Source organism: Aquila chrysaetos, chromosome 19 (assembly GCF_900496995.4).
Source record: "Aquila chrysaetos chrysaetos chromosome 19, bAquChr1.4, whole genome shotgun sequence".
Lineage (NCBI taxonomy): Eukaryota > Metazoa > Chordata > Aves > Accipitriformes > Accipitridae > Aquila > Aquila chrysaetos.
The window spans coordinates 25,294,346-25,321,864 of record NC_044022.1 but is presented as its reverse complement, the minus strand read 5'-3'; the positions used below and the strand labels follow the sequence as shown (position 1 = coordinate 25,321,864).

Here is a 27,519-nt window from a genome sequence, read left to right as displayed (position 1 = left end):
TTTTCTTGTCGTAATAAGCCATAAGCAAATAGCTCAGACTCTTTGCAATAGAACTGCTTTGGGAACTGGCAATACAACTGCTCCAGGGCTTAGCCTGCAATTTCTGTGAGCAGAAAATGCTTCCCATGTGTCTGGGTGTCCCCAGGGCTCCGGTGTGACCCTTTGCACTAGCAAAAATCAAACGAGCTCCCTGGCATGGCTGGACTCTAGTGAGTGTAAGACTGCAGGATGGAAAACACCTTGAAACATCATTCCTGGACCAGGGATGTCCCTGCAAGGACTTTCCCCTCCTTGGTCCCACCGTGCACCTCCCTGACCGTGCTGGGGGTTGCACAGCCCAGGGAGACCAGGAGCCCTGGACCTGCTGATCTCCCCGCAGCATTTTGAAAATTGCTGGTGGTTTCTCACCAGGAAACATCTCGTCTCCAGGCAACAGAGCCGAAAGAGTTAAAAGCCTCCTTTGCTTTCTCAAAGCAGACAGGGTCCTGACATTTGCAGCAGAAGACAAAGAATGGGGAGAGATTCAAGGGAGATCTAAGCCAGTTTCAGCTCAATTAAAGCAACCGGTGTCTTTAGGAAAAGAGCCCTTGGGGTTTCACCAGAGCCCTGTTGTTTCTAGCGACTCTGGAAAATGGAGCCTAACAGATGTAAATTCCTCATAGCCCAGCACCTTCCTAGGGCCTGACAAAAAGGAGGGATTATTTTTCAGCTAACACCTCTGATTTGTGTTTGCCAAGGGTTGTTTTTAGTTTTGTTCTGTAATTCTTCGGAGATTTGAAATGCCCCTTCGACAAGCGAGTGACGCCTTTGTATGCGCGCCGGTGCTTTAGCAGTGGATCGGCTTATTGTTTAATTCAGCCTGTTAGCGGTATTATTCTGTATCCTGGTTACAGCAAGACCCTTGGTTTTCTTAGGCCTCTCATGAGGTGATTTCTTTGTTTACCTGAGAGGCTTGTCAGTCCCCCTGAGGATTTTTTCCCCAGATTTCTGATTTTTTTCCATCCAGTAAATTGCAGCTCTTTGCATGTGACTAGGCAGAGGTTCGGACCATGAACGTGCTTGGAGGTAGAAATGCGAAAGGGAGGTAGTATTTCCTTTCTCATACACCCACATAAACATATGCAAGGATGCACATGGATGCTCGTCTGCCCCATCCATCCATCCATGTCCTGGCAGAGGCGTGAGGTTGCTCGTGTACCCCCGTGCTCAGCAGTGAAACACCCTCGCGTTGTTTGCCCACCTCCTTGGCTGAGACTGAAACCGATCCGCACCATATCACTTGCAAATACAAGTGACTTGCCCGTGCTTGTCCCTTCTGCTTGTCCTTTCCTGCCGTGCGCAGCGTGGTTTGTAGGGGAACGGGGAAAATAAAGCCTGGCTCGCGCACACACAGGTGCCTCATCCTCTCTGCGAACATCCAAATATTGCACAGTTTGAAAGAAACAGGCACTTGAAGGCAGGATTGGGATCTGAAGGGAGTTTACTTCCCAGATTTGGGTGGTAAAAGCATGAAAGCCTCGCCGTCTAGCCGCGTGGTGAGTCACATTGGCATAAAGTCGGTGACACGTCCCAGCAGCGTCCCTCTCCTCCCCGTACGGGAGGGTGGCTGCGGGCAGCCACCACCGCCACTGTACATTGCACAATTCCCTATACTGTAAGACTGGGTAAATATTGACGTGTGACTTTGCACTTTGCATTCGCCACTTGCGGAGCTTCCTTCTCCTTTCGAGACGTGCATGCAGAGCCCAAGATGAAGGTTGAGTTTGCTCCGCTCTCTGTGCCACTGCAGAGAAGGCTTCAGACGGCATCGGTGGTTCAATGGGTCTTCAGCTTCCTAGCTCTAGGTAAGAGACATCTCCTTGTCCTTCTCTGAGAAGCCAGAGCAGCTTTTGCCCCAGCCCCTTCTCTCCCTGACCCCAAGGAAGACCTGGGACCGAAGGAAAGTGGCATTAAAGCCATCTTCTGGGAGCCTGCAGTGAATCCCAGGCCATGTTAGGACAAGTGATTAGCAGCAGACGTTGCACTCGCATGTCTCTCTCTCACTGTATGAAGAGCAGTGTGGGAGGCTCTGCCTCACTAAAGCAGTTCTTTTTTTTTCCCTTTTTTTTTTTTTTTTTTTTTTTTTGTTTGTTACTTCTCGCCACCTGATCTGACCACGGGTGGCACTAGGGAAGTGCAGGGCTGCGTGCCCCAGCATGGGAACATCTACAGGTCTTAGGCAGCAGCTAAACCCGTGTGGGGTTTCAGCTTCTCCTGCTCTTTAAGTTTAGTGTTTTCCTGGTCTAAGGTGCTGCCCTGCTCAGCGTTAGTTGTGAGAAATGGTATTCCCGTGCTTGAGGGATGGGGCGATGGGAAGAGAATGAGGGGCTCTGCTTTGCAACCCTGGGAGCAGACACTTCACTTTATACAGATGCAGCTGCACACCCCAAAAGAGCATTTTTCCATGAAAACCCAAGCAGGTTGGGGAAGAGACACATTAGCAAACTGGGACCTGGACAAACTCACTACTGTGTAGAGGGCATCAGGTGCTGATGGAAATGAGAAACATGCAGTTTTGGAGAGGATGCACTGGGAAGTAAGAAGATGGGAGACCCAGAGGCAGGTTGTCAGAGAGTGCAAACTGTCTGGGGCCATTTACAGCCCATCAGGAATCAAGCTGGAAGGTGATATCCCAGAGTTTGCCATTGTCATGCCAATTCTTAATCTCAGATGGGATCTGCCTAAAGCTTCTGCTTTATTGTGGGAGGATAGTTGTTGACTAGTCCCAATACACAGAGGCAGCAGATCTTTATGTATATATGGGTCCTGGCACACAAGCATCTCCAAAAGAATACCTCCAAAGAAAGCACAGGCTATGCTTCAGAGCCTTATTAAGTTTCTGAGATGGCTCCATCCAAACTCTGCTACAGACCTGGGGCTGAATGGCCACCTCTGCACCAGTATCTGATGGGCTGGAGCACTGGGCCATGCAGGTCCAGATAGTGTAGCTGTTTGCATGCTTCTTGGCATAGGTTCGACCCATGCTAAGTAGCACTCTGCCAAACTATATCTTGGCATGGTCTGGGCAATGGCAGAGGCCAGGGACCATTGCTGGTAGCCAGGATGGGTGAGGTTGCCCTTTACTGGAAGGGAAGAGACTTGGCAACGTAGACGTGGCTGGGCAAAGCTGTTCACCCGCTGGGTCAGCAAATGGGCTCTGCTGAGCTCCTTCGGAGAGGTGTAACCAGTGTGGCCCCTTGGGTTGCTCTGGGACAAGCCGGAGGACATCCCTCTCCAGATGGAGGGGAAATCCTGGTGTGGCAGTGGTGGCACAGCCAGCTGAGCTGTCACGAAGCACAGTTATGGCCTGGCAGAGTGCAGGGCACTTGGTGCCATCCTGTGCTTGTGTTATAAACCCTGGGGCTCTTCTAGTGCAGAAGAGATCCCGGGGATGATCAGCCTTCTCCTGCGCACCGGAGACCACCTTGCAGGAGGAGACATGGGTGTTATTAACAGCGCAGGGAAGGGGAGATCTGGCAAAAGCCATCCAGCCTTGGGCCCAACTGGCCGGACTGGGACATACTGGGGTGCTCTGTAGCTCCCTTTCTGCCCCTGCACCCAGATTTCCCTCCACGGTGCCTGGATGGGACATAGTAGAGATGTGGCCGCAATGTTAACAAGGGATACAACAACACATCCTCATTCCCAGCATGGACGCAGCTGGGATTTACAGAGCTTTAACAGTGTTTTCCAGCAAAACAACTTGTACTTTAGGTTTTTCCCTTCTTGGTACAGGGAGGAAGCTGGCACTTGACTTTTCAGTGATAAAAATGACTGCCGGAGCCAGCAGAAAGCCAGAAAATGGTTCAGGAGGGAGGAGTCCTCCGCAGTGGAGCTACTTGAAACGCAGGCTCTGCCTCCTGCAGGGAAATGCAGCTTGTTCCAAATGAGGATGAGACCCAAACCCACACCTCCTCCGTGGCTGGCCTTCCAGATATTACTCTCTTTCCCTGGAACAGTTTTACTTTGATTTTGGTTCTTTTTTTTTTTTTTTTGTGATATATTCTGAAACCAAGAGCCGTTAAAAAATGATTTAAGAAAGGCATTAGAAAGGTGATAACCAAAGCTTATGGAGCCATTCCAGCTGGTTTGATTAATTTTACAAAGTTTCTCTAAGCCTGGAGCTTCCCACCCAAAAGCTCCCAGTGGAACAACAGCAAAAACTCGATGCTAAAGGCTACCCTTGACTTCATCCCACGAGCCGCCAAACACCCCGTGCCGCACTCAGTTATAACCCTCAGGCACAGAGAGCAGACCTTCCGTGGGCAGGATTTGGCCACCATCTACTCCTTTCTCTCTGAGACAGGCTTCTGCTTCTGCTGCCAGAGAAAAGGGCTCCCGAAAACACACGGTCGACCGCTGCCAGGCATTCGCACAGCCCTTTGGCTGGAGATCCCGGCAGCACTGGTTGCGGGCAGCTGTTGCTATGGTTGTGCAAATGCATCCCCCGAGAAGCCAAGCACTGAGCGAGGGGCTCATTCATTCCCCGCGGGGCGCTGGATGAGCGCAGCAGCTTGACCCCGGTGCTGGCAGGGCGTTTTGCTGCAGCATCTCTCGCAACAGGCGGGCATTGTCCGCGCTGCCGGTTTTCTTGAGGATGCTCCTGGGAAGGGCACGGAGACGAAAGGTGCTGGAAGGAGAGTGCACGGTGCAAGGCTGGGATGCAGGGCATGGCGTGGGGACCCCATTGCCTCCCCACTGCAGGATCCCAGTACTGACCAGTTCCTCCTCCTAATGCAGTGGAGCCAGGCTCCTTCAGGGCACCAAAATCAGCAGCCTGGTGCCCAAACCTGCTGCAACCGCTTTCCGCCGTATCTCATTCCCAGTCTCCAGGGACTCGGGCATGGGGTTCCATCCAGACACACCATGCAGAAGCATGAGCGTAGGGCTGAACCCATGCAAACACCCAGCCTTTGAACCCTTTCCATCAGCAGGGTTGGCTCAAAGGGCACGCCGTGCCAGCGTGAGGCAGGTCCCCTTGACAGCTGAGCGTAGTCCACAGCCTGGGACAGCCTGGCCAGGCTTGGCTGTGCCGAGGGGTACAGCCTCTGTGCAGGCTGTCTCTGTCAGGGACTCGCGGCTGGCACTGGGGACCTCAGCAATGTGCATCTTCCAAACCCTCCTGGCAACTGCAGTATGAATCTGACTCACCCTGGGGCTGCTGTGATGCCAAAAATCTCTTTCCACAGGCTGCTGTTTTCCCTATTCTGGGCTGAACGAGCAAATGCTGGGTTAGCAGCAATGCTGGGCCCAGCAGCACTTTGATGGGACATGGTCCCTGTTTGGACTTGGCCAGAAAAGTCCTCCGTGTGCTTTGTAGCCTGTGGCTCACTTGGAACCCGTGGCATACACGTGTGTGTTGTCTGTGATATACCCATGTTTTCATGCAGGGAGGGACTTGCAGCTCACAAAAAAACCTACTTAACACAAGATACCCACCACCAAACGCTTCATTTTTGCTCTGAGCTTCTTTGAGGGAACCCAGCCCAGGAAACCACTTGGCCTGTGAGGGGATCCAGGAAAGCCATCGCATCCACATGGATGTGTCTTCTCCTTGCTGACTCCCGTATGGCCATGGAGATGTGAGGTGCTGGGTCCTGGATCATGAAGAGCTGCTTCAGAAGCACCCCTGGCCAACAGGCTGGGTGCAGATCTTGGTGGCCCTGTGGCCCAGGAACATCCTACGACTGCTTCACCCAGAGCCACATCTCACCACGGACAACCAGAGACAAACCTCCCTGCATCTGGCCTGAACAGAAAGTGTAAGATTTAGGGTCTGTAAGGAGCTTTCCTTCTTGTCAAGGGCCTTTTGGTTTTGGTTTTAGTTGGAAGGGGTCTCTCTTCACTTTCCATGACAGTGTAGGCAGTGCAGCAGCTAATCTCAGCCCAGCCTAGGATTATCTGGCCATTTTCAGGTAACTGAACTAACGTAACTGCAAAGACATGCATGGTGCCCTTAGAGTTCCTCTTGCAGCCCATGGTGATGTCTGCCTTGAAAGGGCTCTGTGTAAGGGCTTAAACCATTTTATAGCAATTTAGCACATGCAGTTGGGCTACCTCGCAGGAGTCCAGAGGGAGGAGATGAGGATCACGTCTGTTTGCAACCACATCTCCAAATCTGCCTGTTCCTCCCGAGTGTACAACCGTGGCTTGAGAGATTGCAGCCTGAGGCTGGGAATCAAGGGAGTTGTGGGGGCAGAAAGGTGGAAGGTAGATACTGTAATGATGCTATGGCTGAAAACTAAAGGTAATTCTCCCATCCTTTCCCTTCAAGAATACTGTAAAGGCAGCTAGGCAAAGCCACGTTATAGTCACATTGCATTGCCATTTGTGTGCCTGATGTGCCCGCAGTCCCCATCCTCACCAGAGAGCTTGCTCCCATGGACAGCTTGACCAAGGTGGGGGTTGGAACTAGATGGTCTTTAAGGTCCCTTCCAACCCAAACCATTCTATGATTCTAAGCTGGAGAGCTTGTCTGGCTCTGCAGAGCCCTGGCAGCCAACAGGCTTCAAAGATGGGTTTCTAATGAACCAGGGACTTGCAGGTTTCCTCCCATCCCCATGATGACACAGACTGCCATCTCTTCCAGCGGCATTTCTGAGACCCGACAGCCCTTTGCGGGTTGCTTTGTGGGCACGGCGGGTTGCACATAGGCTGGAGTTTGGCCCCAGGAGGGAGATATCTGCTGAGGTTCCCTGGCCAAGAGCCTAATGCCACGTTTGTGATATCTTTTAAAGTGTTCGCCTGGCAGGTAGCCCAGAAAACGACAGTTGTTTGTAGGAAAGCAGATGCTGAGGGCAATATGGCTTTCATCTGGGCAGCTCTGGAGTGGTCCCCAGTCCAGGAAGGAACAGGCAAGAAACCCTCGTTGTTCCTCATTTTCCTCTTGGGATTCCCCTCAAGGGAAGAAAGCAATGATTATGGGGAACAGCCTCACAACAAGCAAATATTCCTGTTTGCCACCTATCCCTTCTGCCCTGTCCTGCAGAAAAGAAGCTGAAGGGGCAAGGAGGTGGCTTTAGGTTGTCCTTGCTGCTCTGCCTCTGGGAGATAACCTGTGGAGGAAGGGGAGTGTGTGTTCCCCTCCAGCATGGATTCTGGAAAGACTTGGGATTTGCAGTAATAGATCTTGGCTCCTGGTGCACAGTCCTTCCCTCTAGCCCTTAGCCCAAATGGACGAAGGATTTGGCCCTTTCTTGGGTGGGATGTTATTTTTCAGCGGCTTGGAGAACAAGGAGACTCTAAGATGTGAAGAGTCACCTGTGTAACTTAAAAGAGGTCGGGTCGGTGCCAGTGAAGGGACCCTGGAGCCAGGCTGAAGAGCGTGAAGTCCTGGGCAGTGGGGCTGGTGGTGGACCCAGCCTGGGCACCTGACATGGCTTTCAGGCAGCAGCAATACAGCTCTGTGGCAAATATCTTGCCACTGGTGGTCCAGAAAGTCTCGGTGTCTAACCGATGGGATCGCACTGCCTCTGCTATGTTTTCATTGAAGAGTTTGAGGACATGACACGCAGATGTCTGCAAGAAAGTTGGAAGGGGGACAGTAATCTCCCTTGATCCACGCAGCCACGGTGACTCCCCCTCGCATAACAGGCGGTGGTACAGAGTGCTCCCTTCTCACCAAAATACAGCCCATAAATAACCAAGCGTCTGCTTAAAGGCTGGGATTGGTTTGGATGCAGACAGTAATATTTAACTGTACATTTTCTGGAACTTTCCTGTCTCTTTGGTCCCATCCACAGGAACTTTCAGACTGAGGGTCCATTCTGGGAGAGGAATGGGCTCCTTTCCCACAGCATCCAGGACACCATAAGATTTTACAGGCACACAAAAAGAAAAATCTTAAGATTGAGTGAAGGTCACTGTGTGCAAATTCCGCACTGAAAAAAGAAAAGTTGAATTGCAAATGAATCGAGGGAGAAATTAATAATTATATAATTGCAAGATAAGGCCTCACTTGGATGATAAGTGCATGGATTTGGACCAGAACAACTCCTTTACTTTGCAGAATGTACTTTGAGCTTTGCACGGTATGATAGAAAGAGAATTAGGCATTGCACAGTTTTGCAGTAGACCCGATGACCTGGCTCCCAGGTGCAGTAAAATTGCAACCTCCGCGTTGGTCCTCAAGCAGTGTTTACGTGTCATGTGGATCCCGGAGCTTCATTTCATGCTATATGCTATTTTCCTCAAGAGTTATAAAGACTGTGTCTGTGGCATTTGAAAGGAGTGGCACCAGGTACGAGCAGTGGTTCGTTCTGGCCGGGAGGATGCATTGCAGGTTAGACCTGTTGCTCTGCCGAGAGCTGCAGTGTTTCCCAGTGCTTTGTATTAGCGCCTAACCGGGCACCTGCTGCAGTGTCTCTACCTATACGAGGATATAAGATCCCATTTCAGCTTTAAGGAGATTTAGGATCCTGCTAGATTATTGCTTTTTTCCCCCCATTGGAATTACCAGTACCATCATGCCAGTGTTTTAAAAAGGGGCAGAGATTTGTTTTTACATACAAAGCTCTAGGATCAGGGTAACTTATCACAAAAAAAAAAAAGACTACAAACCAGACCTACTTATTTATCCTTAAGTAAAAGCAAACAGGAGGTACAAGGAGGTCTTAAATGAGAGCATCGTACACCTCTTCCCTGATAGGCCTTAGCTGAGATGAGCTGGAGAGGGCAGGTGCCAGGTGACTCCCAAAGATGAAAATCCAAGTCTCAGAGGATGAGGGCATGGATGCATTTATCTCACAGCTGAAGCTGAACAGTCCATCCTCATGTCCTTCAGCCCTGGGTGCTGGATTTGTGATGAAGACCCAGGGAAGGACAAAATATATAACCCACCACACATGATGTAACCCATGAGCTGGGGAAAGCAAAGGGCTTGGATGTATGGGGCCTTTTTTAGCTTCCCAGGCAATAGCAAGGCTTCCAGAGGGACAGGCGGAGAGGACACAGGTCTTTCCAGGGACTTTTTAGGGCATCTGCTTTGCCAGGTGCCAGCTTGGTGGCCATCAGCGCTTCCCAGTCTCTGCAGAAAGACAGTGTTGGGCTTGGGTGGGATTTGATGTACCAAGTGATGCTTGTTCACACACAGACTTTTCTTCTCTTGTTTCTGTGCCAAAACACAGGGCATGAGGGAGGTGGGAGGTAGAGGGCAAAGCTGAGCACTGGCTGGAAGCAGCTCAGAAAAGTCTTTAATGACTTGGGAAAGTCCCAAGTCATTAATGTCTTAGGGAATGAAATAGAGCATTCTTATAAAATCTGTGATGACACCAAGTTGAAAGGACTGAAAATCCTCTAGAAGCCAGGATTAGAGTTGAGAATGAACCCGAGAAGTGGAGGAAAAGGTCCAAAATCAATAAGAAAAAACTCAATAAAGAGCAAAATCTTATATATGGGAAGATAAAAAATTAAAAATTAAGGACACAATTAAAATGGGGAATTGATAGCTCAGAACAAAGCTATTGGGGACTGTACAGACAGGGCATAGTGCCCTGCTTTGCTGCCACTGCAAAATGCGAGGTCTTATCAGGGGGTATTAAGAGGAGTTTGGGGATAAAACACGGGCATTATCGTTGCAGAGATCAGACTGACTCCAGAGAAAAAGCTAGAAAGCAAAGGGATAGAGATCTGATCCACGAGGACCCTCTGGATGCAGTGAGGTCCACCAGTCTTGTGAGAAGAGGGGGACACGGTGGCCTTTGGAGAAACAGCTGGTTGCTGCAGGGATGGTCCTTGGTTCCTCTCCAGGTTCCTGGGGCAGATAGGAAAGAAACCACCTCTGCATCAAAGGTGCCTTCACACTGATAAAGTAATTCAGCAGCAAGCCCAGTGAAGGCTTGGGCTCCATCCCAGGACCAAACAGAGTCCCTTCAAGTGAATCATTCCTCTCCTAAAGTCCACCTAACCCAACCGCCAACTCACTGCTGGCTTTTCTCTCAGCACAGTGCTGCACAGTTGCCTTCATCGCCCTCTTCTTCACACGTTTTTGGCTGGTCAGTGCCCTCTATGCTGCATGGTGGTTCATAGACAGGGAAAAACCCAGCAAGGGTGGGAGGCGGATCCACTCCATCCGGAACAGCATCGTCTGGAGGTACATGAGGGACTATTTCCCCATCACGGTAAGTGTCATCGATCCCATCGGCTCTTGGGAGATTCAGGGACCAACTTTGTCCTTGGTGTTTGGAGGCGGGTCTGGGGCCAGCAGTTGTGGATGGGGTGCTTGGAGGTCAGTGTTGAAGGATTGTCTTCCCAGCTCCCAGATTACTGCAAGACCCGGAAAAAACGTAGACCACCATTTTCACAATGGCATCTAATCATCTGCCTTTTACACACCCATTTAACCTCCCTGCATTCCAGCAGCGAAGGAAATCTCCCCTTGCCTGTTTTCCATGTCTACATTGCAACACTCTTGCTCTTCAGGTTGCTCAGCATTTAGCCAGTGGACACAATGCCAAGTTTAGACCAAAATTCAAGAGGTCTTGGTGCCCTGCAAGGTCAGCATCCCCTTCTGCTGGGGAAGAGGCTGGATGGGTAAAGCTGGGTGTGCACTGGGCAGTCTCACAGAGTTGCTGTTCCCTTGAGAGGGAGTTCTGTGACATTTCCTGATTTAATTTAATGCATGTGGCTGGTCTTTGCCCTTACTCTTTATCTGGTATCCCCTTGGCATCGCATGAGTGCATGGACCAGCATGAAGTCCTGCCTTAGAGCCATCACAAGTCGGTATAAATCTGAGCAATGCAGCAGAAGAGTTCACAGGCCATGCAAGAGAGTGAGTTTCGAGGGTAGACCAAGCTATGGGAGTTTGTAAGATAATTCCTTTAATGAAACATTGCCTGTTGAGGGAACTCAGATGGGATGCACACAGCTGGTTAAGAGATAGCCTGGAGTCAGGAGCTGGGTGCTGCAGGCCAGGTAAAATGATGGTGCCTAAAGTATGTCTTCTGATGTCACATCATCCCCTTTTGCAGGCCACAACTCAGTACAATATTGACCCTAGTGCTGCAGGTAGGACAGGGGCTTTGCCAAGCCACAACCTGGTTACACAGACAGTGTGTCCCAGCAAATGTTGCTCCTTTTCATCAGAGTGGAAACATCACTTGATATCAAGGCAAACTGCATTAGTCCAGTAGAGCAACACCATGGATATACTTAGGTCTGCATGTAAAGGCACCACCTCCAGGATACTCCAGAAGCAAATGTTGCACCAAGAAAATCAGGGCTTTTTTATTTCTCCTGATTTCCCCTCCTCTCATTTCAACTTTTATCACATCCCCAATATGCCTTTTGGGTTGATGAAGGTGAAGGAGCAAAGGACAGTGTTGTCTGTGACCGTGTCTGGTTAGTGGAATACAGCACTGGGCAAGATGGGATTGCCTCTCAGAGGACCTGGGTGCAACTGGTAGAGACAGATGTGCTGCGTTGAACCAGATCACCACCCTCTCTTTCCACTGCTATGGACAATTCAAATAAATCCACTTAATTTTGTGCTGGAAGCTGGCATATGCTAGCCAAATTTCCCATGTCTCAGCTGGGTGAACTGTGTCTCCAAGCTGTCTCTCTACAAGACCATCCATCAGAGTAAGTCTACCTCGCGTGCGTCCTACTGCCATTGAGTTTCTTTGCTCAAAGGCATGACAGAAAGTGATGATAAGGACCTGCAGTGAGTTATTTTATGGCTAATCTCAGAGCTTAACTTGTGACTTAAGGCCTTCTGGATGAGTTTCAAAGGAAGGTCCCCAAAAGGTATATCATAATCTCCTGGGGAGGAATGGGAACACATCCCAGGAAAGCTTGTGGTGAGTTTTACCATAAGGGACAGGTAGTATTTTATGACATTTAATAGGAAACACCAAGTAGGTGCCTAATAAATTATTCTCAAGGTTGCCTTAGAAAATGCTAGAATCGCTATGAGCTATTTATGTGGCTGTAATGATTATATGCAATATATATCCTGTAAATTATCTGTGGCCATAAGCCCCTGCTTGGGCAGGGTCGGACCAACCTCTCTGCTAAAACTTAGCTGCCAGCTCAGCCCAGCGACAACTCTTCTGCTGTCCCTTTGGAAGGACATGGAAACCCCCTCCCGAAGGGCACACTGCATCGTCTCTCTGGCCTTCCTTCCCCGGGTGCCACTGCCAGGCAGGAGGACCAGTAAGACCAGTAGAGGGAGCACGGCTACTGGGTTTGGCTGGGTGAAGGCGCAGGGAGGGGCGGGTCGGTGGAGCCTTTCTCCCCACTGGTCTGGGACAAGTCAGGGGGAGCTCCACAAAAGGACAGCAGAAAACAAAAAAATATAATAAAAAGTGGATTATAACCAAGCAATCACATCATACTATTTCCCCCAAACATTTTCTCAGTCTTCCATACTTCATTTGCTCGAGGGCTTTCTAAGCCAGAATATAGGATTTAGCAGCCCTTGCTGAATGGATGTGCTACCGTTTGTCACTACAAGAGCATGGAAAAACACTTGGCATCCCCAGCATCCCGCAGCAAGGAGCTCCCCAGGTGAACCACACACTGTGAAGACCTCCCTGCTCCTTTCACTAGAAACTCCCTGGTTAGTCCATGCTAATCCTGTCCCACCTACCCATGTCACTCCTAGTTTTATACTCTGTTAAATCCCCCACCTGCCAGCTTTTTTCCTACCTAAAAACCCCGAAAAAACCCAAATACATGTTCTTCCTTGCATGGAAAGCATTTCATTTCGTACTGCCGAGCACAAGCTGATTTGTTTCCTAGCAGAGGGGAAGTTAAGCGTTGTAAATATTGCTTTAACCATCCTGTACACTGCTCTCATGATGAACTAAGCTGAGCTTTTGGTCTGAATACGCACAGCTGGATGCTCCCATAGACCTCTCACTTGCCCAAAGCCCCAGCCAGAACAGCGAGTGGGATTTGGGGACACGGACCGGGTGGGCACCCAGCACGCCGTGCCGTATTTGTGTGTAAATTGAGTTTGTTCAGCCCTGAAGAATTAGTCATTCTGGGAAGATTAAATGTGGCTCCTAATCCTCCCAGATCCCGGCAGCAAACTTAGCACGGCCAAGCACCAGTATTTGAAGGCAGGAAGAGCTGTCTGCTCTTTTATTTTAAGAAGTGGCTTTAAAAGCTGCCTTTAAGGGATCCCTGGGCATGTTTGCAGATGAGGAAGCAAAGAGAAATTGGGATGAGCATCTGTTTTCTTTGCTGCAGCAAGCGTCTGGCAGGTGGGAGTGTGCAGGCTCTGCGCTGTGCCTCCGCAGTGCATGCAAGGAGCACCCTCTGCCGATACCACCCTTGCACAAGTACCGCTCCGCTGCTTGGTTTATTCCCTTTGGAGCTGACTGTATTTTAATTAGGGGTTTGGGAAGTATAGGGTCAGGCAGGACCCGAATGTGTTTGGGTGATTTTTAAAAGAAGGATGAGAAAAAAGCAGTGAGAATTCAAGGCGGGGTGCAGTGCATTGCCCAGGAAAGTTATTTCTGCTTCATCCCCCTGCATTTTAACCCTGTTCTAGTCCTTCTTTTTTTATACGCCCTCATGATAGGCCTGCAATACATGGCTGAGCTGAGCTGCTTCTTAAAATTGTGGAAAATATACCAAAAGGTGCAAAATGAATCTGTTTGGGGCAGACTACACTTGAACAGATATCCAGTGATGCCTGCTGTGGGTTGATGTTGCCTCCAGAGATTTTGGATACTGTGGACTGCTCTACCTAGGCTATGTTCAAAAAGCAGTCAATAATCTGGCTGCTGCTGCCAGGTCTCTGCCCAAACCCTTATCTCCGTTTGCACAGTCCCTTCCCCATCATTTAGCAGCACGTCTTTATATGAAGCATACACCCAGCACTACAGTAAAAACAAATTTCTCTGTCACACGGCCAAGTGAATGCACATCTTCACTGCTTCTTCTCCCCAGCCCCATCCCCTCCTGCCACTGTAAGACTCTGCTGTCACCAACCTTCCTCGTACAGCCAAGGTGCTTTGATAACCTCAGCTGAGGAGCACCATGGATGTGCGGAAGGTGAGGACAGCGGTGAAATGGGGAAAGCATAAGGTTGACAAGGTCCATCTCTACCGTAGTCCTCAAACAAAAGTCACGGTCTTTCTTGCTGACCATAAATTGGGGCTGGACGCTTGGCTTAGACAAGATATTTCACCTTTAGATAACGCAACCTGGGTTAGAGTTAAATCTAGCAGCAGGAGGCTAAAATTAAGGTCTTAGAGGGACAAATTTTGTCTTCAGGTGCTGTAATCATTCAGAGCAACCCCAGCAGGCATCATCTTACCAGCTTTATTCAGGACAGCCTGACAAGTGCCTGCTCTGTGGAGAAGGTTCTTGTGGTCTTCATTGCACTGTTTTCCCCTTGTGAAGAGCCACAGAACATTTCTTACCGGCCTTGGGGTTATCTAAGCACCAGCTGGGCCTTATTATCTGTAGCAACTGGCAGAGCCCCAACCTCTGTCGTGCTTGGGGACTTGCTGGCGTTCTTGTTTTTTTTGTTAGCGTAACTAAAATGAGTTATTGGAGAATTAATTGACCCCTAGGAGCTGTGATTTGGGATGGTTCCATCCCATAGCTCATTCATTCTCAGAATTGCATAAACCATGATGAGGGTTATTTGAGTGTGTTGCGGTTCAGGGGAACTACAAGGTGTTGCAGATAGGGGACAGCCCAAGTTTGCGTGAACCAAGCCCTGCCAGGAATATTTTCTTTCTTTTCATAGAAGAGTGGTATTATTTGTAACTGGGGATTTTGTGTCATGGCCCACGACGTTAAATATAATTTCTGATTTCCAGCAGTCTTAGCTTAGTTCACTTTGCTTCCTTCTGTTGGCTAGAGGAGAGAAGAGGGATTGTTAGGGCAAGAGCAAGACATAGCCAAATGGCCCAAAGCCACCTCTCTCTCCTTCTCTGAGGAACTCCTCTATCCCATGTCTTGGCCCTCTCTCCTTTGCCCTTGGGTGACCTTAAGTAAGAGAGAGGCCACCACCAAGGTCAGGTCCACCGGAGGACTCTGTCCCACCACCTGCACTGCCAAGCAACATGCTAAGCCACTGGATAAAGGAGGTCCTACAAGACCCCCAAAACCAGCATCACACAAAAGCAGGGGACGACTTGGACATTTTGGAGCTGCCACCCTTACCCAACTTTGGGAGTGAGGGTGGTGAAGTCCCATCTGAACTCAATTTAACCCCACCTGGCTGGTCAGACTCCCCAGTACTTGCCACAAACACAGCTCTGACCTGGCATTGTGGTACCCGGAGAAAACCCCAGTGCCCAAAGCCCTCTATTTCTCCAGCTGTCCTTCTCAGCCCCTCGCCATTGCTGGGACCTGAAACCCATCTTCCTCGGCAGCTGCTGGCAGTACTCAGCTATTTGCCCTTCCTTTGGTCTCCCATCCAGACACCCTTGGGTGGGCTACCCGCTTCTCTTCAGCTTGGCAGAATTCCTCCTTCTTTGGATCTGGCTAGGTTTCTGGATTTCTCTGCTGGGTTTCATCCGACAGAGAAACTGGCTGCCTGTGTCATCCTGTAAGAGGTGCTCTTTGGAGGTGCCTGTGGACAGCAAGGGACCTGAGGATTTGCTTGGGACAAAGTTGAAAGGAGGTTTATCCTACTTAAGAGCAGATTAATGAACATAACATCCTTGGAAACAGAGTTTGCAGCCAGAGAAGGATAGAAATACAATAGCAAGTCAATCTGGGAGACTTTAAATGAAGAAGGCAGAAGCTTGCTGACCAGCTTTCCTGACCACGTCCTCCTCTGCTCTGTGAACGGCTGTGGGGGTAATGCCATGCTACTCCCTGTCTCCCACCACATGTTCATCGATCCCTAAGGATGCGATCTCACAGCATGCCAGTGCCCTCCCTGACTACATGTCCTCCAGCACGGCAAGCACTGTGCAAAGCCCATACTCATCTAAACTTGACTTGATTAATTCCTCACTTAAAGACTTTTTAATCCCTTCAGCCCTGCAAACAATGCTGGCTGGGGGCCCGGGTATCGCTTCATCTCCAGGGTGTTGCTGGAGCACCCAGCCCTCCAACCCTTTGGACTCAGGGAGAATTTTACTTTCCTCAAGCATTAGTGCATCAGCCTTAGAGAGGAATCACCCGTCCTCCCTCTTCCCATGGTTTGGGGCAGGACAGTCCAGTCTGTAGGGGACAACCAGGAAACCCCAGCCACATCTCAAGGGGTGAATTAAAGCAGCCTTGTTGAACGAGTGCTGAACTCCTGGGCTGATATAGTCACTCAGAAGCCCTAATTCCAATTAGCTTAATTCCACTCCAAAATGACTTAAAAAAAACCAGAACAAAACAAATACCAAACGAAGGCCACTTTAATACCAGCTAAGAGCATCTACTTGGGATGTTAATGCGGTTTAACTAATCCAGTTTAAAATTAATTTGGATTAATTTGCTTGATATCCTCACCAGTACGTGCGCTCTTATCAGAGCTCCTGAAAGTCTTGCGTATGCGTTTCCCTAACACAGCTGACAGTGAATGGAGCAGGTTTCACTACATCTCCGACAGCGCATGGAGCAGGTCTCACCATGTCTCCGTGGGAGCTGGGGGAATTGGGGCAGGGTCTTGGACTCATATTTGAGTAGATTTAATAAAGGGGTGTTTCTGCTACAGAGCAATCACCATGAGCACTGAACAACTGTGGCTATCAAGATATTTCTCCGTGAAGGAGAAGCAAAAAGTAGACCTCATCCTTCAAAACACAAATTGAAGTTCATTTGTTGGGAAGGCCAAGATGACCCCAGATCTGGAATCTGGAAAGCCTCATCACACCTTTGACAAGGGGTCATTACCACTGTCAGCAGCCAAGACACCAGCCAGCATCCTGACCGTGCCAAGGGGAAGCTTGGGGAAGCCAGCAAACCCATGGCTGTTTGGAGAGCACAACCCTGAGCTGCTAACAGCTCCTTGCCTTCTGACCACAGATCATACCCATTAATTTGGCATCCCTTAGACGCTTCTGAGTTGAGAAACTCGTCTTGTCTCATGAAGAAAACTTTGGGTCAAGCACTTGTCTCACTTAGATGTTTACGCACAGACCGGCTTGGCTGGACTCTTAAGTCCTTTGACAATTATTAAAGGTTCAACTCACCTAGAAAGAGACCGGGGCAGCAAATGCCATCCGGTGGGTGTGGAAATGACAACCCAGCCAGGGCAGGAATGAGGAGAGTCCCAGCCCTCTGCACCTCAACCCCAGCCCCGTTAAGCACTTTGGGGCTGGAGTGCAGGAGAGCCAGGCTGTGCGGTGTCAGGTATTAACTTTCCTGGCAGTTTGTGAACAGAGACTGACCTCTGGCAGGACGAGAGGGAAGAAGCCAATAAACAGTGGGAACAATCCGGATGGGAGGATCGAGTTTCTGTGTTAAAGACTTTCCAGAAGGAGAAGGGTGGTTTAGAGTCCAGGGCCTCAGCCTATGGCGTAAGAGACTTTGCCCAAGTCTCTCCTCTGCTACAGATTTCCTTCTCAGTCTTGTACAAGCTCTTTGGTTTCTCTGTAAGTTCTGGCCAGATCATCCAAATGTGAGCAGACACTGTGACAAAATGGGGACCTTCTCTCCCCTCCTTCGCTTATGCCCTGGAAGGAGCCCAATCTACAAAGCTGAAAGAGGCAAATAATTCAACTCAGTCACTAAGATGTGGTCAGTGCTAGTGCAGGGGACAGCTCTTGCAGAAACATTAACCAGATCCACCAACTCTTGAGTGACTGGACTCCTGCCCTCTAGCTACCCATGGCTTGGAGCAAGGAGTCAAAAATCACAGAATCACAGACTGGTTGAGGTCGGAAGGGACTTCTGGAGGTTGTCTGGTCCAACCCCCCATGCTCAAGCAGGGCCACCCAGAGCCGGTTGCCCAGGACCGTGCCCAGACAACTTTTGAATATCTCCAGGGGTGGAGACTCTACAACCACTCTGGGCAACCTGTGCCAGTGCTCGGTCACCCTCAGAGTGAAAAAGTGTTTCCTGATGTTCAGAGGGACCCTCCTGTGTTTCGGTTTGTGCCCATGGCCTCTGGTCCTGGCACTGGGCACCGCTGAGAAGAGCCTGGCTCCGTCCTCTTCGCACCCTCCCTTCAGGTATTGATACACATTGATGAGATCCCCTGGAGCCTTCTCTTCCCCGGGCTGAACTGTCACAGCTCTCTCAGCCTTTCCTCATAGCAGAGATGTCCCAGTCCTTTGAGCATCTTCATGGTCCTTTGCTGGACTCTCTCCAGTTACATCCATGTCTCCCTTGTACTGAGGAGCCCAGAACTGGACCCAGCACTCCAGGTGTGGCCTCACCAGTGCTGAGCAGAGGGCAAGAATGACCTCCCTCCACCTGCTGGCAATATATCTAACACAGCTGAGGATAACATTTGCCGCCCTTGCTGCAAGGTCCCATTGCTGACTCATGTTCAAATTGGTGTCCACCAGGACACCCAGGTCCTTTTCTGCCAACTGCTTCCCAGCAGGTTGGCCCCCAGCATGTACTGGTGCTTGGGGTTGATCCTCCCCAGGTGCAGGACTTTTTGTCCTTTTCCTTGTTGAACTTCATGAGATTCCTGTCAGCCGGATACATAGGATACATAGATTGAGAGAGACAGATCATGATCAAGCTCCAAAATGCATGTGTGGTTTAAAAGGCCCAATCCAGAACCAACAGTGGGCAGTAGGACTCCAGACTTTAGTGGCATTGAGGTCACTAGGGAGATGAGGAATCATTTATCAGACAGATGTGCCATCCAGGGGCATTGTAAAACACCAGGGGTTGCATTTAGTTTTGTCTGTGGCCAGAATTAAACCCCCCCCCCCCCCCAAAAAAAAAAAAAAAAAGCCTAGCAAATAGTATGGCAATGCAAAACAAGATGAAAAATGCAGTATCTGAAAATAGGTGCACACTACAACAAATAAAATAAATCACAAGGTGATCTCAATGGAAAACATCAAGAGAAAGTATGATGAACCAGAAACAGAGCTGGAAAGATTGCTGGTTGATGGGTGCCCAGTCCTTTGTAAGGGGACATAACCTCCCTCTTCTCTTCCCTCACTTCTTCTCATAGAATCACAGAACGGTTTGGGTTGGAAGGGACCTTTCAAGGTCATCTAGTCCAACCCCCCTGCCATAAGCAGGGACATCTTCAACCAGATCAGGTTGCTCAGCCCCCCGTCCAAACTGATCTTGAACGTTCCCAGGGATGGGGCATCGACCACCTCTCTGGGCAACCTGGGCCAGGGTTTCATCACCCTCAGTGTAAAAAATTTCTTCCTTATATCTAGTCTGAATCTCCCCTCTTTTAGTTTAAAACCATTACCCCTTGTCCTATCGCTACAAGTCCTATTCTTCATTCTTTCCCCTCCTGTCCTCCCCTTTCACTGGGGCGAGCACCAACACAACAGCTGGATGTGTCCTGGGAGGAGGGTTAAGGATATGTGGTATTTTAGCACAGGTAAACTTTCCCATTGAAGCAGTTTGCATAGCTCAGTGGATAACCCGAGTTCGGCTCTTCATTAGCAGGGAAGGTTGTGTGATCCTGGGGTGCAACCAGCCTGCTGTCACCCCCACTTCTTCCCACCCTGCGCACACACAGGCAGAAATTTAGTGGTTTCGAACGCACCTGAGCATCTCGCCTCCCTGGTTATAAATCACGCAGAGATGAAAGGCTGTTTGGAAGCCGAAGATGAATGCAGGAAACATTGATGCAAGCTGAGATTACTCAAAAATGAGCAAATGGTGACAGGGGCCCTCAGCACTTAGTGATTCAGCCATCTGCCCCTCTTCCTGCCGAGGCACCTCTGCACCCAGGCAGCGGTGGGACTCTTGTTTGTCCGTTCCCCTCATTAGGAGCAGGCGCTTGAATGGGCACATGTGTACAGTCAACAGTGCCTTACGACAGATGGGAAATTAGCCACGACATAAGAAAGTAAAATATACCCTTGTGATTAACCTGCGGTTCTGGCTGCTTCTAGGAAAACACATGCACCATTAGCTGCTCCCTGAGTGCGGATGGGACAGGGGTACTCGGAGGGGGGACATGCTAAAACGCACAAAGTTTTGGTTCTTCTTGAGCACAAGCGCCTTTGAGCTGTCTGGAGATTCGTGGTGGCTCTGTGATGGCTAACCTTGGAAAGATTCATCCTTCCCTGGTGCTGTGAGCATCCTCGGCACCCACAGAAAGGGTGCTGGCTCATGTTGGCAGGGTCTTCTCGGTGGCATAGCTGGAGGATGGGTTCGTCACACTAGCCCCTCTGCTGCCAGGCAGTCCGTAGCAAGTGTAACCCACAGAGTCCAAATCCTGGTTGTCCCTTATCTCCCTTTAATTGTCCTCTCTTCTGCTGTGGTGCCTGTTCTTCCATGCAGCATCTCCCAGGCTCCAAACCCACTTTCAGATTGGCCGAGTATTTCAGCTAGCGGCTTAGCCAGCCCTCGAGGGCTGGTCAGGTGCTGCACTGTATCTGCAATCCATGCTGTCCATCTCTAAAGGCTGGACATGGGCATCCCCCACTCCCTCCTCCCAGTAAAATTGCAGCAACCTTGGGCAGATACCCATTGCTTTTTCGTGGACTCATACGGAGTCTTTGATGGACTCATGCCCAGGACCTGGGCACCACAGGCACAGTTCTTGCAGGCTTTCCCCAATGGAAAGCAAACCATCAGCTTGTTCTCTGTTAGATGTCTGGGAGCTGGATCTCACCTTACCATGTACGAAAGCATCCTTGAATCACCTGACACGTACTTCGGGACAGGACAAACATTGGGTTCACACCGTGTTGTGGGGCAGGGACGTGTCCCTGCGCCGGGCAGCAGCTTTACAGGGATCATTACCAGAGTGATTCTGCACTCCCTTTGCTGTTCTGGTTGTGGGGTGGAGAGGGGTAGGGGTGCGGAAATAATCACCCTAATCACCCTTTTCTCACTTTTTAGCTTTTTTCCTCCCATATTAGAAAATATATTGGAGGACATTTTAAACAAAGTAGGTTCCCAACAGCATCTAGGCCAGCTCAAGGCAACATGAGGAATTGTGCTATTGGAAATGTCTTTTTGGCTAATGGGTGGGAGGAGATGGAAATACAGGCAATGAAACACATCTCAGTGAGGAATGACTGAGTCATTCCAGTTGACCTTTTCCGACAGAAGGCATGGTGGGTGCTAGGGACCCCCCCTCCAGGCATCCCCTCCCTGCTCTCCATAGCCAATGCTCCATCCCCCCAAGGGGACAGCACTAACTCATGGCCCCTTTTTGGCTCCATCTCTGTGTCCAGCTGGTGAAGACAGCGGAGCTGGACCCCAGGCAGAACTACCTGATGGGATTTCATCCCCACGGGGTGCTGGCAGCAGGAGCCTTTCTCAATTTCTGCACAGAGGCATCGGGCTTTTCCACTCTCTTCCCGGGCATCACCCCACACCTGATGATGCTCTCCCTGTGGTTTCGCATCCCATTCTTCAGGGACTACCTGATGAGCGGAGGTAAGTAGGGCAGCAGCGTGGGCCAACCCCTCTGGCAAGCGGTGGGATGGGTGGGTGCTTTTTGGGGGAGCAGAGAGTGAAGACACCAGGGGAAGAGGAGTCAAGGGTTTGGTTGTCCCCATCTGTGGCCGATTGGATCCCATGCATGGACACAGCTACCGGAGGTGGCACCCCAAAACTCTCTGAAGTTAAAAATTGCCCTCCTAGCTGCTACCTCTGTTGTTCAACTTCATAGATCACCTCTGAGCTCAGGGCATCGCTGTGCCAGGCGCTGTGTAACAGCAAAATGCAGTGCAAATCTTAACCAGAAATACTGAGACCAGCAGGACAGGGTGGTCCTGTATTTCTTTCTTTCCATGCAAGTAACATTCAGGCTTGAAATTGTGGTTGCCACTGAAAGAAGGAGAAAATCTATTTTTCCGAAGCTGCTGCTGCTTGCAGGGAAGCAGCATCCAGTGAGAGAGGATGCAAATAGCAGCTCGTGCTGTTGCAAAACCACGTGGTAGGAGAGGAAGAAGAAATGAAAAGGAATAGGTAAAAATTAAATGGAGAGAGGGGAAAAGGAGCCTGGAGAGATTTTTGGCAGGAGATGACCTCCATCTCTCACCGGTGGGCTTGGGGAATGGCCACTTCTCCTGCCGAATGGGCTCGTGTCGTGGGCAGGATTCAATAGACTAAACACAGGCATCCAGCTCTGTCTGAGATACCCCAGGGCATTCATCACCCTGTTTTCCACATAAACTCTGGCTCCTGCTGCTGAAAAAATATTTACACGGAGAGCGAGGAATCATAACAGAGAGATATGAGAGAGTTATGACCCAGGCGAAAGAAGGTTTAATCACTGTAATGTGAGAGTTCGGTGCATAGCTCATTTTCAGGTCGACTGAATCCATTTGACAAAGAGGTTTTAATTTGCAAATTATTTCAGCCCCTGAAACAAGGATTTTTTAAAAAACCAAAACAATGTTGTTTTGTCATTTCTGAATTAAAGATTTCTAACTTTTGCAAGTAAATAATATCAAGGGACGAAATTCTGCATTAAATTCCACTTTAAATTAGCAGCATCCACTGAAATTCGTGTGTGTTTTGACTGAAAGCAAATGTTTCACTGACTTTAGAATGATCCAGGATTGGACACCATTTCATTTGACAATAAACCGAAACAGATTTTCCCTGGGGCTTAAGTGCAGCTAGTTCTCAGTTTACTTTTTCCTGATTTTTTTCCTGTTTCTCACTTCTGGGCCAGACAGCAAAGGGGTAATTGTATATTCACACAGCAGAGCTGTGCGTGAATCCAGCGCCTTTCAGGGGAGCTGGGCTGAGATTGCCAAAGTGTAGGAAAACTCTGAAAATAAAGTGTCTAGCACCCCTCCGGAACTGGATAATGGGGAAAAAAGGTACAGGGCAAACCACAGTCCTGTGGGTTTTAGAGATGCTCATTTTTTCTTCCTCTCTGACCCCCAGGCCTTGTCTCCTCCGACAAGGAGAGTGCATCCCACGTGCTACAGAAGCCGGAGGGTGGGAACATGCTGGCCATCATTGTTGGTGGAGCGCAGGAGGCGCTGGATGCCCGGCCAGGATCCTGCACCTTGCTGCTGAAGAATAGGAAGGGATTCGTCCGCCTGGCCATCGAGCATGGGTGACGCAGGGGATGGGATCGAGGGGTGCTTGGGGAGGGATGCTCTGGTCTGTGGTTGGTTAATGGGGTGTTCCTGCTGGTTTTGGAGATGGGGGCACGGTGTTTTGGGGTGGGCTTTGTTAATCTTCATGCCCCTACGTTGGGTTTGACTCCCCGCAGCACCCCACTGGTCCCCGTCTTTTCCTTTGGGGAGAATGACCTCTTCGAGCAGGTGAGAAACCCCAAGGGCTCCTGGCTGCGGCAGCTCCAGCACCGGCTCCAGCAGATCATGGGCATCTCCCTTCCCCTCTTCCATGCACGAGGCATCTTCCAGTACAGCTTTGGGCTGGTACCTTACCGGCGGCCCGTCTCCACCGTGGGTAAGTCCTTCCTCAGCACGATGCTGGCCACACTCAGCCTGGCCAAATTGAGGACCGGGGACAGTCCGTGGGCTGTGTCATTGTCCTGCCGGGCTGGAGCATCTTGTCAGAGAGCACAAGCTGTGGTGGGCTAGAAACGTGCTGGCAAAGGAGCATCCCCAACTGCTCACCTGTCACACTGGTTTGGGACGCTGGCTTGGTCTTATGACAGAGCTCAGGTCATCTGGGCTGTGCTGGGAAAGCAAACACGGCCACCCCATCACCTCTATGGGATGCAGCCAACCCCAATCCCAGTGCAACCCAGTAATACAAACCGCTGCAATAGCGTTGGGTTAAACTTCTTCCAAGCCAATTTTACAAACACAAGTAGGACAACACCTAAGCAGTTTGCAGGTTTGCTCAGTGTCCCGTGCAGACACAGCCGCAAACCCCAACCTATTTGCAGGTGAACAAAGCAAGATGTTTTGACCAGAGACCATGTCCATGGGAGACCAAATTTCAAGAAAGTGTTTGGTTTTGAAGAAGTTTTGCCTGGTTTCAACAACACAGAGCTTGGCCCACCAGCACGGCTGATGCTCTGTGAATTAGTCTAATTAAAGAGGCTGTTTGGAAAGGTCAGAGCTCACCACCCTGATTAGGTTTGACAGCCAGCAATTACTTCTAATTGTTTTACAACCTGTTTGGATTGTCTCAATGGTTTTATGAGCTGTGCAGTATCACAAGGGCTCTTCATTAGTCTGATGAGGAGTAGCGTTACATGATGATGAAACCCTCCATCACTTGACAAACACAATTTGAGTAAGAGATGAGAGCAAGGGAGGTATCTCATGGACTTCCCTGTCCCCTGCAGGCACCTGGTCCTGCTGCTGGTGGCTCTGGGAGATGGGAAGGGGCTTCTCCTAGTGCTAGGAATCAAATTAATTAGATTTGCCCTTGAAAAAAATCATTATTGTTAAAGATAACTGGGTACTTGGTTCCTAATAAAAATCAGATGTTTCAGAGAAGCTTTAATCTGAGCAAAGTGGAAGCACCCCAATTGCTAATGTATTTAGATAGTCTTGGGCTCCTCTGTGCCTCAGTTTCCCCATTTGCAGTGCAGATTGCCAGGGCCATGTGGGAACAGTTTGGAAAGCTCAACGCAAATTTTAGGATGATGTTGTCTTTATCTGTAGCACATCTGAGTTGTTAGGAGCAGCTGTAGGAACTGCATTGGGATGCAGTACTTTTTACTTCAAAGAGCTACACAGCGGGTTTTTGGCATTAACCAACTTTGCAGTTGGGAAACTGAGGCAAGGGCAGATGTGACCTTGGAGATCACCAGCAGAGCCAGGATCTGAACCGCCATCTCCCCACCTCCTTGGGTGTGCTGCCTCCCAAACTCCAGGACATGACTGAGCATATCGATCCGTCCACCACATCCTTGGAGAGGTGGACCCCAGCTCCGTGCTAAGATGTGCAGAGTGTTCAGAGGGACCTGACACTGGCTCCTCCTAATGCCTGTGCTTGTTTTCCAGTTGGGAAGCCAATTCCAGTGCCAAGGAAGCATAGACCCTCCGAGGAAGAGGTTGATCAAGTCCATCAGAAATACCTAAATGAATTGTGCAAGCTCTTTGAGGAGCACAAAGCTAAATATAACATCCCAGAAGACAGACACCTGGAATTTATTTAGAGCTCCTCAAGCAAGGGGAAACCATGGGGATCATGCTCAAGTTTTCCCCTATCTCTGGAACTATTTCACAACCTCAACTTAGTCATAGTTAACATATGGTCCGTACAGTGTAGGGAGAAGGACTTGATTTTCCCAGCACTTGCATGGGTATAGGGACAGAGTTTTCATTTTTTTGTCCCTGTAGGACACATCATAAAAGATATAGAGAAGCAGGAAAAAGAAAATCCCATCTGTGGTCAGCACTATTGAAACTCTCCAGCAGAAAACTCACAGTTCCAGGATGCCTCGTAGGCCAGTTTTTCAAGATATTTCCAGGCAGATATGAATTATTGAAAGTTTTCTTTGCATTGTTTTCATTTGGAAATGGGATGATGAGCCATAATTTTTGCTGCATGCATATGTTTTTTAAAATATAATTTGTCTAGATCAACAAATGATCATTGTTTGCCTGATGCTCTTCATGTCTTTAATTGCTCTGGGTTCTTTTCTCGCCACCTGAAACACAGTTTATCAGAAAGCTCATAACTCCCAGCATGGTGCTGGGCACCCTCGGCAGCAACACAATGCCATATCCCACTAGGGCAAAAGAAATAAAACATTTATAAAGGGCAAGGGCTCATCCAGAGGGTTCAACCAACCTGGGCTCCAGGAGTCCTGCTTATAATTTTATTAATTTAACCCCAGATGCCCCCGCACGGCAACACCTTGGACTAGTCACCAGCTAGGGCAGCACTGTCACTGTGCATTTCATTTTACAAATGAGGCCATTTTGTAAGGAAAGTGCACGGCCAGGAGATGGGAGAAGGGAGAAGTGATTTGGGACAGGAAATATAGCTCATAAAGCCATGTTTGGCAGGTGATCAAGGCTTTAAATAGCTGCTGCTTCTTGATATCCAGAACTTTATTAAACTCTGCACTTAATGGGATTTCGCTACGTGGAAGTTTTAGGTGGCAGGAAGCCATCTGCTCAGATCAGCTTTACATTGTGCCTATAGAGCCCTTATACCACCACCACCTTCTCTCGCTCCATTCATTTCTCTTTCTCTTCCCCATGTCCCATTCCACTAAAAAATCCACCAAAAATCCTGCAGAGCACATGCACTTCATTGCACCCGGGATTTTTGCTACTGTAGCTGCAAGAATTGCATTTAACAAGGAAAACACACAGAACTGTTTATCATCTCACAATACCAGGGCCATCACTGTGTTTTGTTTTCTTTTCCCTTTCCTCCTGCCCTGATCAAATTACTCCACCGGACTCTTAATCTGAATGACCAGCTGCAAATCCCTCCTATTCCCAGAAAACAAGCAGCAACAGGGAAGAATTTGATGGAGCTCTTATCGACATTTCTAAACACTCCTGTAATCCCACACTTAATCCAGTCAAATAAAGCAGGTGACCTGCTATGATTTCTTGCTTACTTTCTATTAATAGACTTTTTCTTTTGTCCTTAAGTAAGGACAGAGGTGCCTAAGCAGGAGGAAGATTTATGCACCAGGAAAATAAAAATAATTCTCTCCCACCCTTTTCTTTTGTGTTCATCACCATCCAAGCTTTACCATAATTCCAGCTGTTTTTTTTTCCTATCCTTTCCTCTGCCTTCCCTGCTATTGCCCATGCCACCCGCAGATCCCAGGAACGTCGCCATGACCTTCTGCAAACGTCCCGATGGGGATCAGTGCGGGAGGGGACCGATGGGGATGTCCCCAGGACCACGGCACGGGGTGCTGTGGGGATGGGGGAGGGCTCCAGGGGTGAGGACAAGGAGCTGAGATCTTGATGCAATGGGAAAAGGAGCAAAGGTGCCGCTGTTGGGGTCGAAATCAGCGGCACGTGAGGGAGAGGATTTGGGGAGATGTTGGCTGGGTGGTTGGATGGGGTGGTATTGTGGGGATGTAGGAAATGGGGAGGGAGGAGGATGCAAGGTCCAGTCCATGGCATGGACAAGGATGGGAAGTGTTGGTACAGACAAGAGGGATTGGATCGGTAGGAGTGACATGACTCTGCCCCAACGTGATGGAGAAGCCGCATTAGAAGGTGTGCTCCCCAATTGTCCATGAGGTCCTCAGTTTTCCCATTTGGGGACCTGGCGTGGCGATGCCTCCGAAGCCAGAGACAAACCTACCTGGGAGGTGGGATGGTCCATCAACTTCCTGACCAGTGATGCCATCCTGAAAGAGAGAAAAGGCAGAAAACAGGTGGTCGGGAAAAAAAAATCACAGAGAGGAATGGGGAGGAGGATGCTGGAGCTGTGTGAGGGCTGATGGGGCGGTCAGGGGTATGCAAGACCCAAAGGCAAAGGAAGACCGCAGTGCTGGAGAAGAGGGGTCAGTGGAGGGCGTTGGATATATATAATTGGCTTCCT

The 27,519-nt window shown here is 49.6% G+C and overlaps 1 protein-coding gene across 1 annotated transcript; it reads left to right on the top strand.

The window, feature by feature from the left end:
• Positions 1 to 1,593: 1,593 nt before the first annotated feature.
• Positions 1,594 to 26,563, top strand: MOGAT2 (monoacylglycerol O-acyltransferase 2). The gene is made up of 6 exons (XM_030043109.2): positions 1,594 to 1,844; positions 9,979 to 10,157; positions 21,282 to 21,486; positions 22,951 to 23,125; positions 23,285 to 23,484; positions 24,999 to 26,563. The coding sequence occupies exons 1-6, from the start codon at positions 1,751 to 1,753 to the stop codon at positions 25,151 to 25,153; spliced, it is 1,008 nt and encodes a 335-aa protein (XP_029898969.1). The 5' UTR covers positions 1,594 to 1,750; the 3' UTR covers positions 25,154 to 26,563.
• Positions 26,564 to 27,519: the final 956 nt, after the last annotated feature.

Bases quoted from the DNA above. Each gene is read 5' to 3' on its own strand.
- MOGAT2 (XM_030043109.2), top strand. From the start codon at position 1,751: ATGAAGGTTGAGTTTGCTCCGCTCTCTGTGCCACTGCAGAGAAGGCTT. The intron at 1,845-9,978 runs GTAAGAGACATC...CTTTTCTCTCAG, and splicing joins CTTCAGCTTCCTAGCTCTAG to CACAGTGCTGCACAGTTGCC. The intron at 23,485-24,998 runs GTAAGTCCTTCC...CTTGTTTTCCAG, and splicing joins GCGGCCCGTCTCCACCGTGG to TTGGGAAGCCAATTCCAGTG.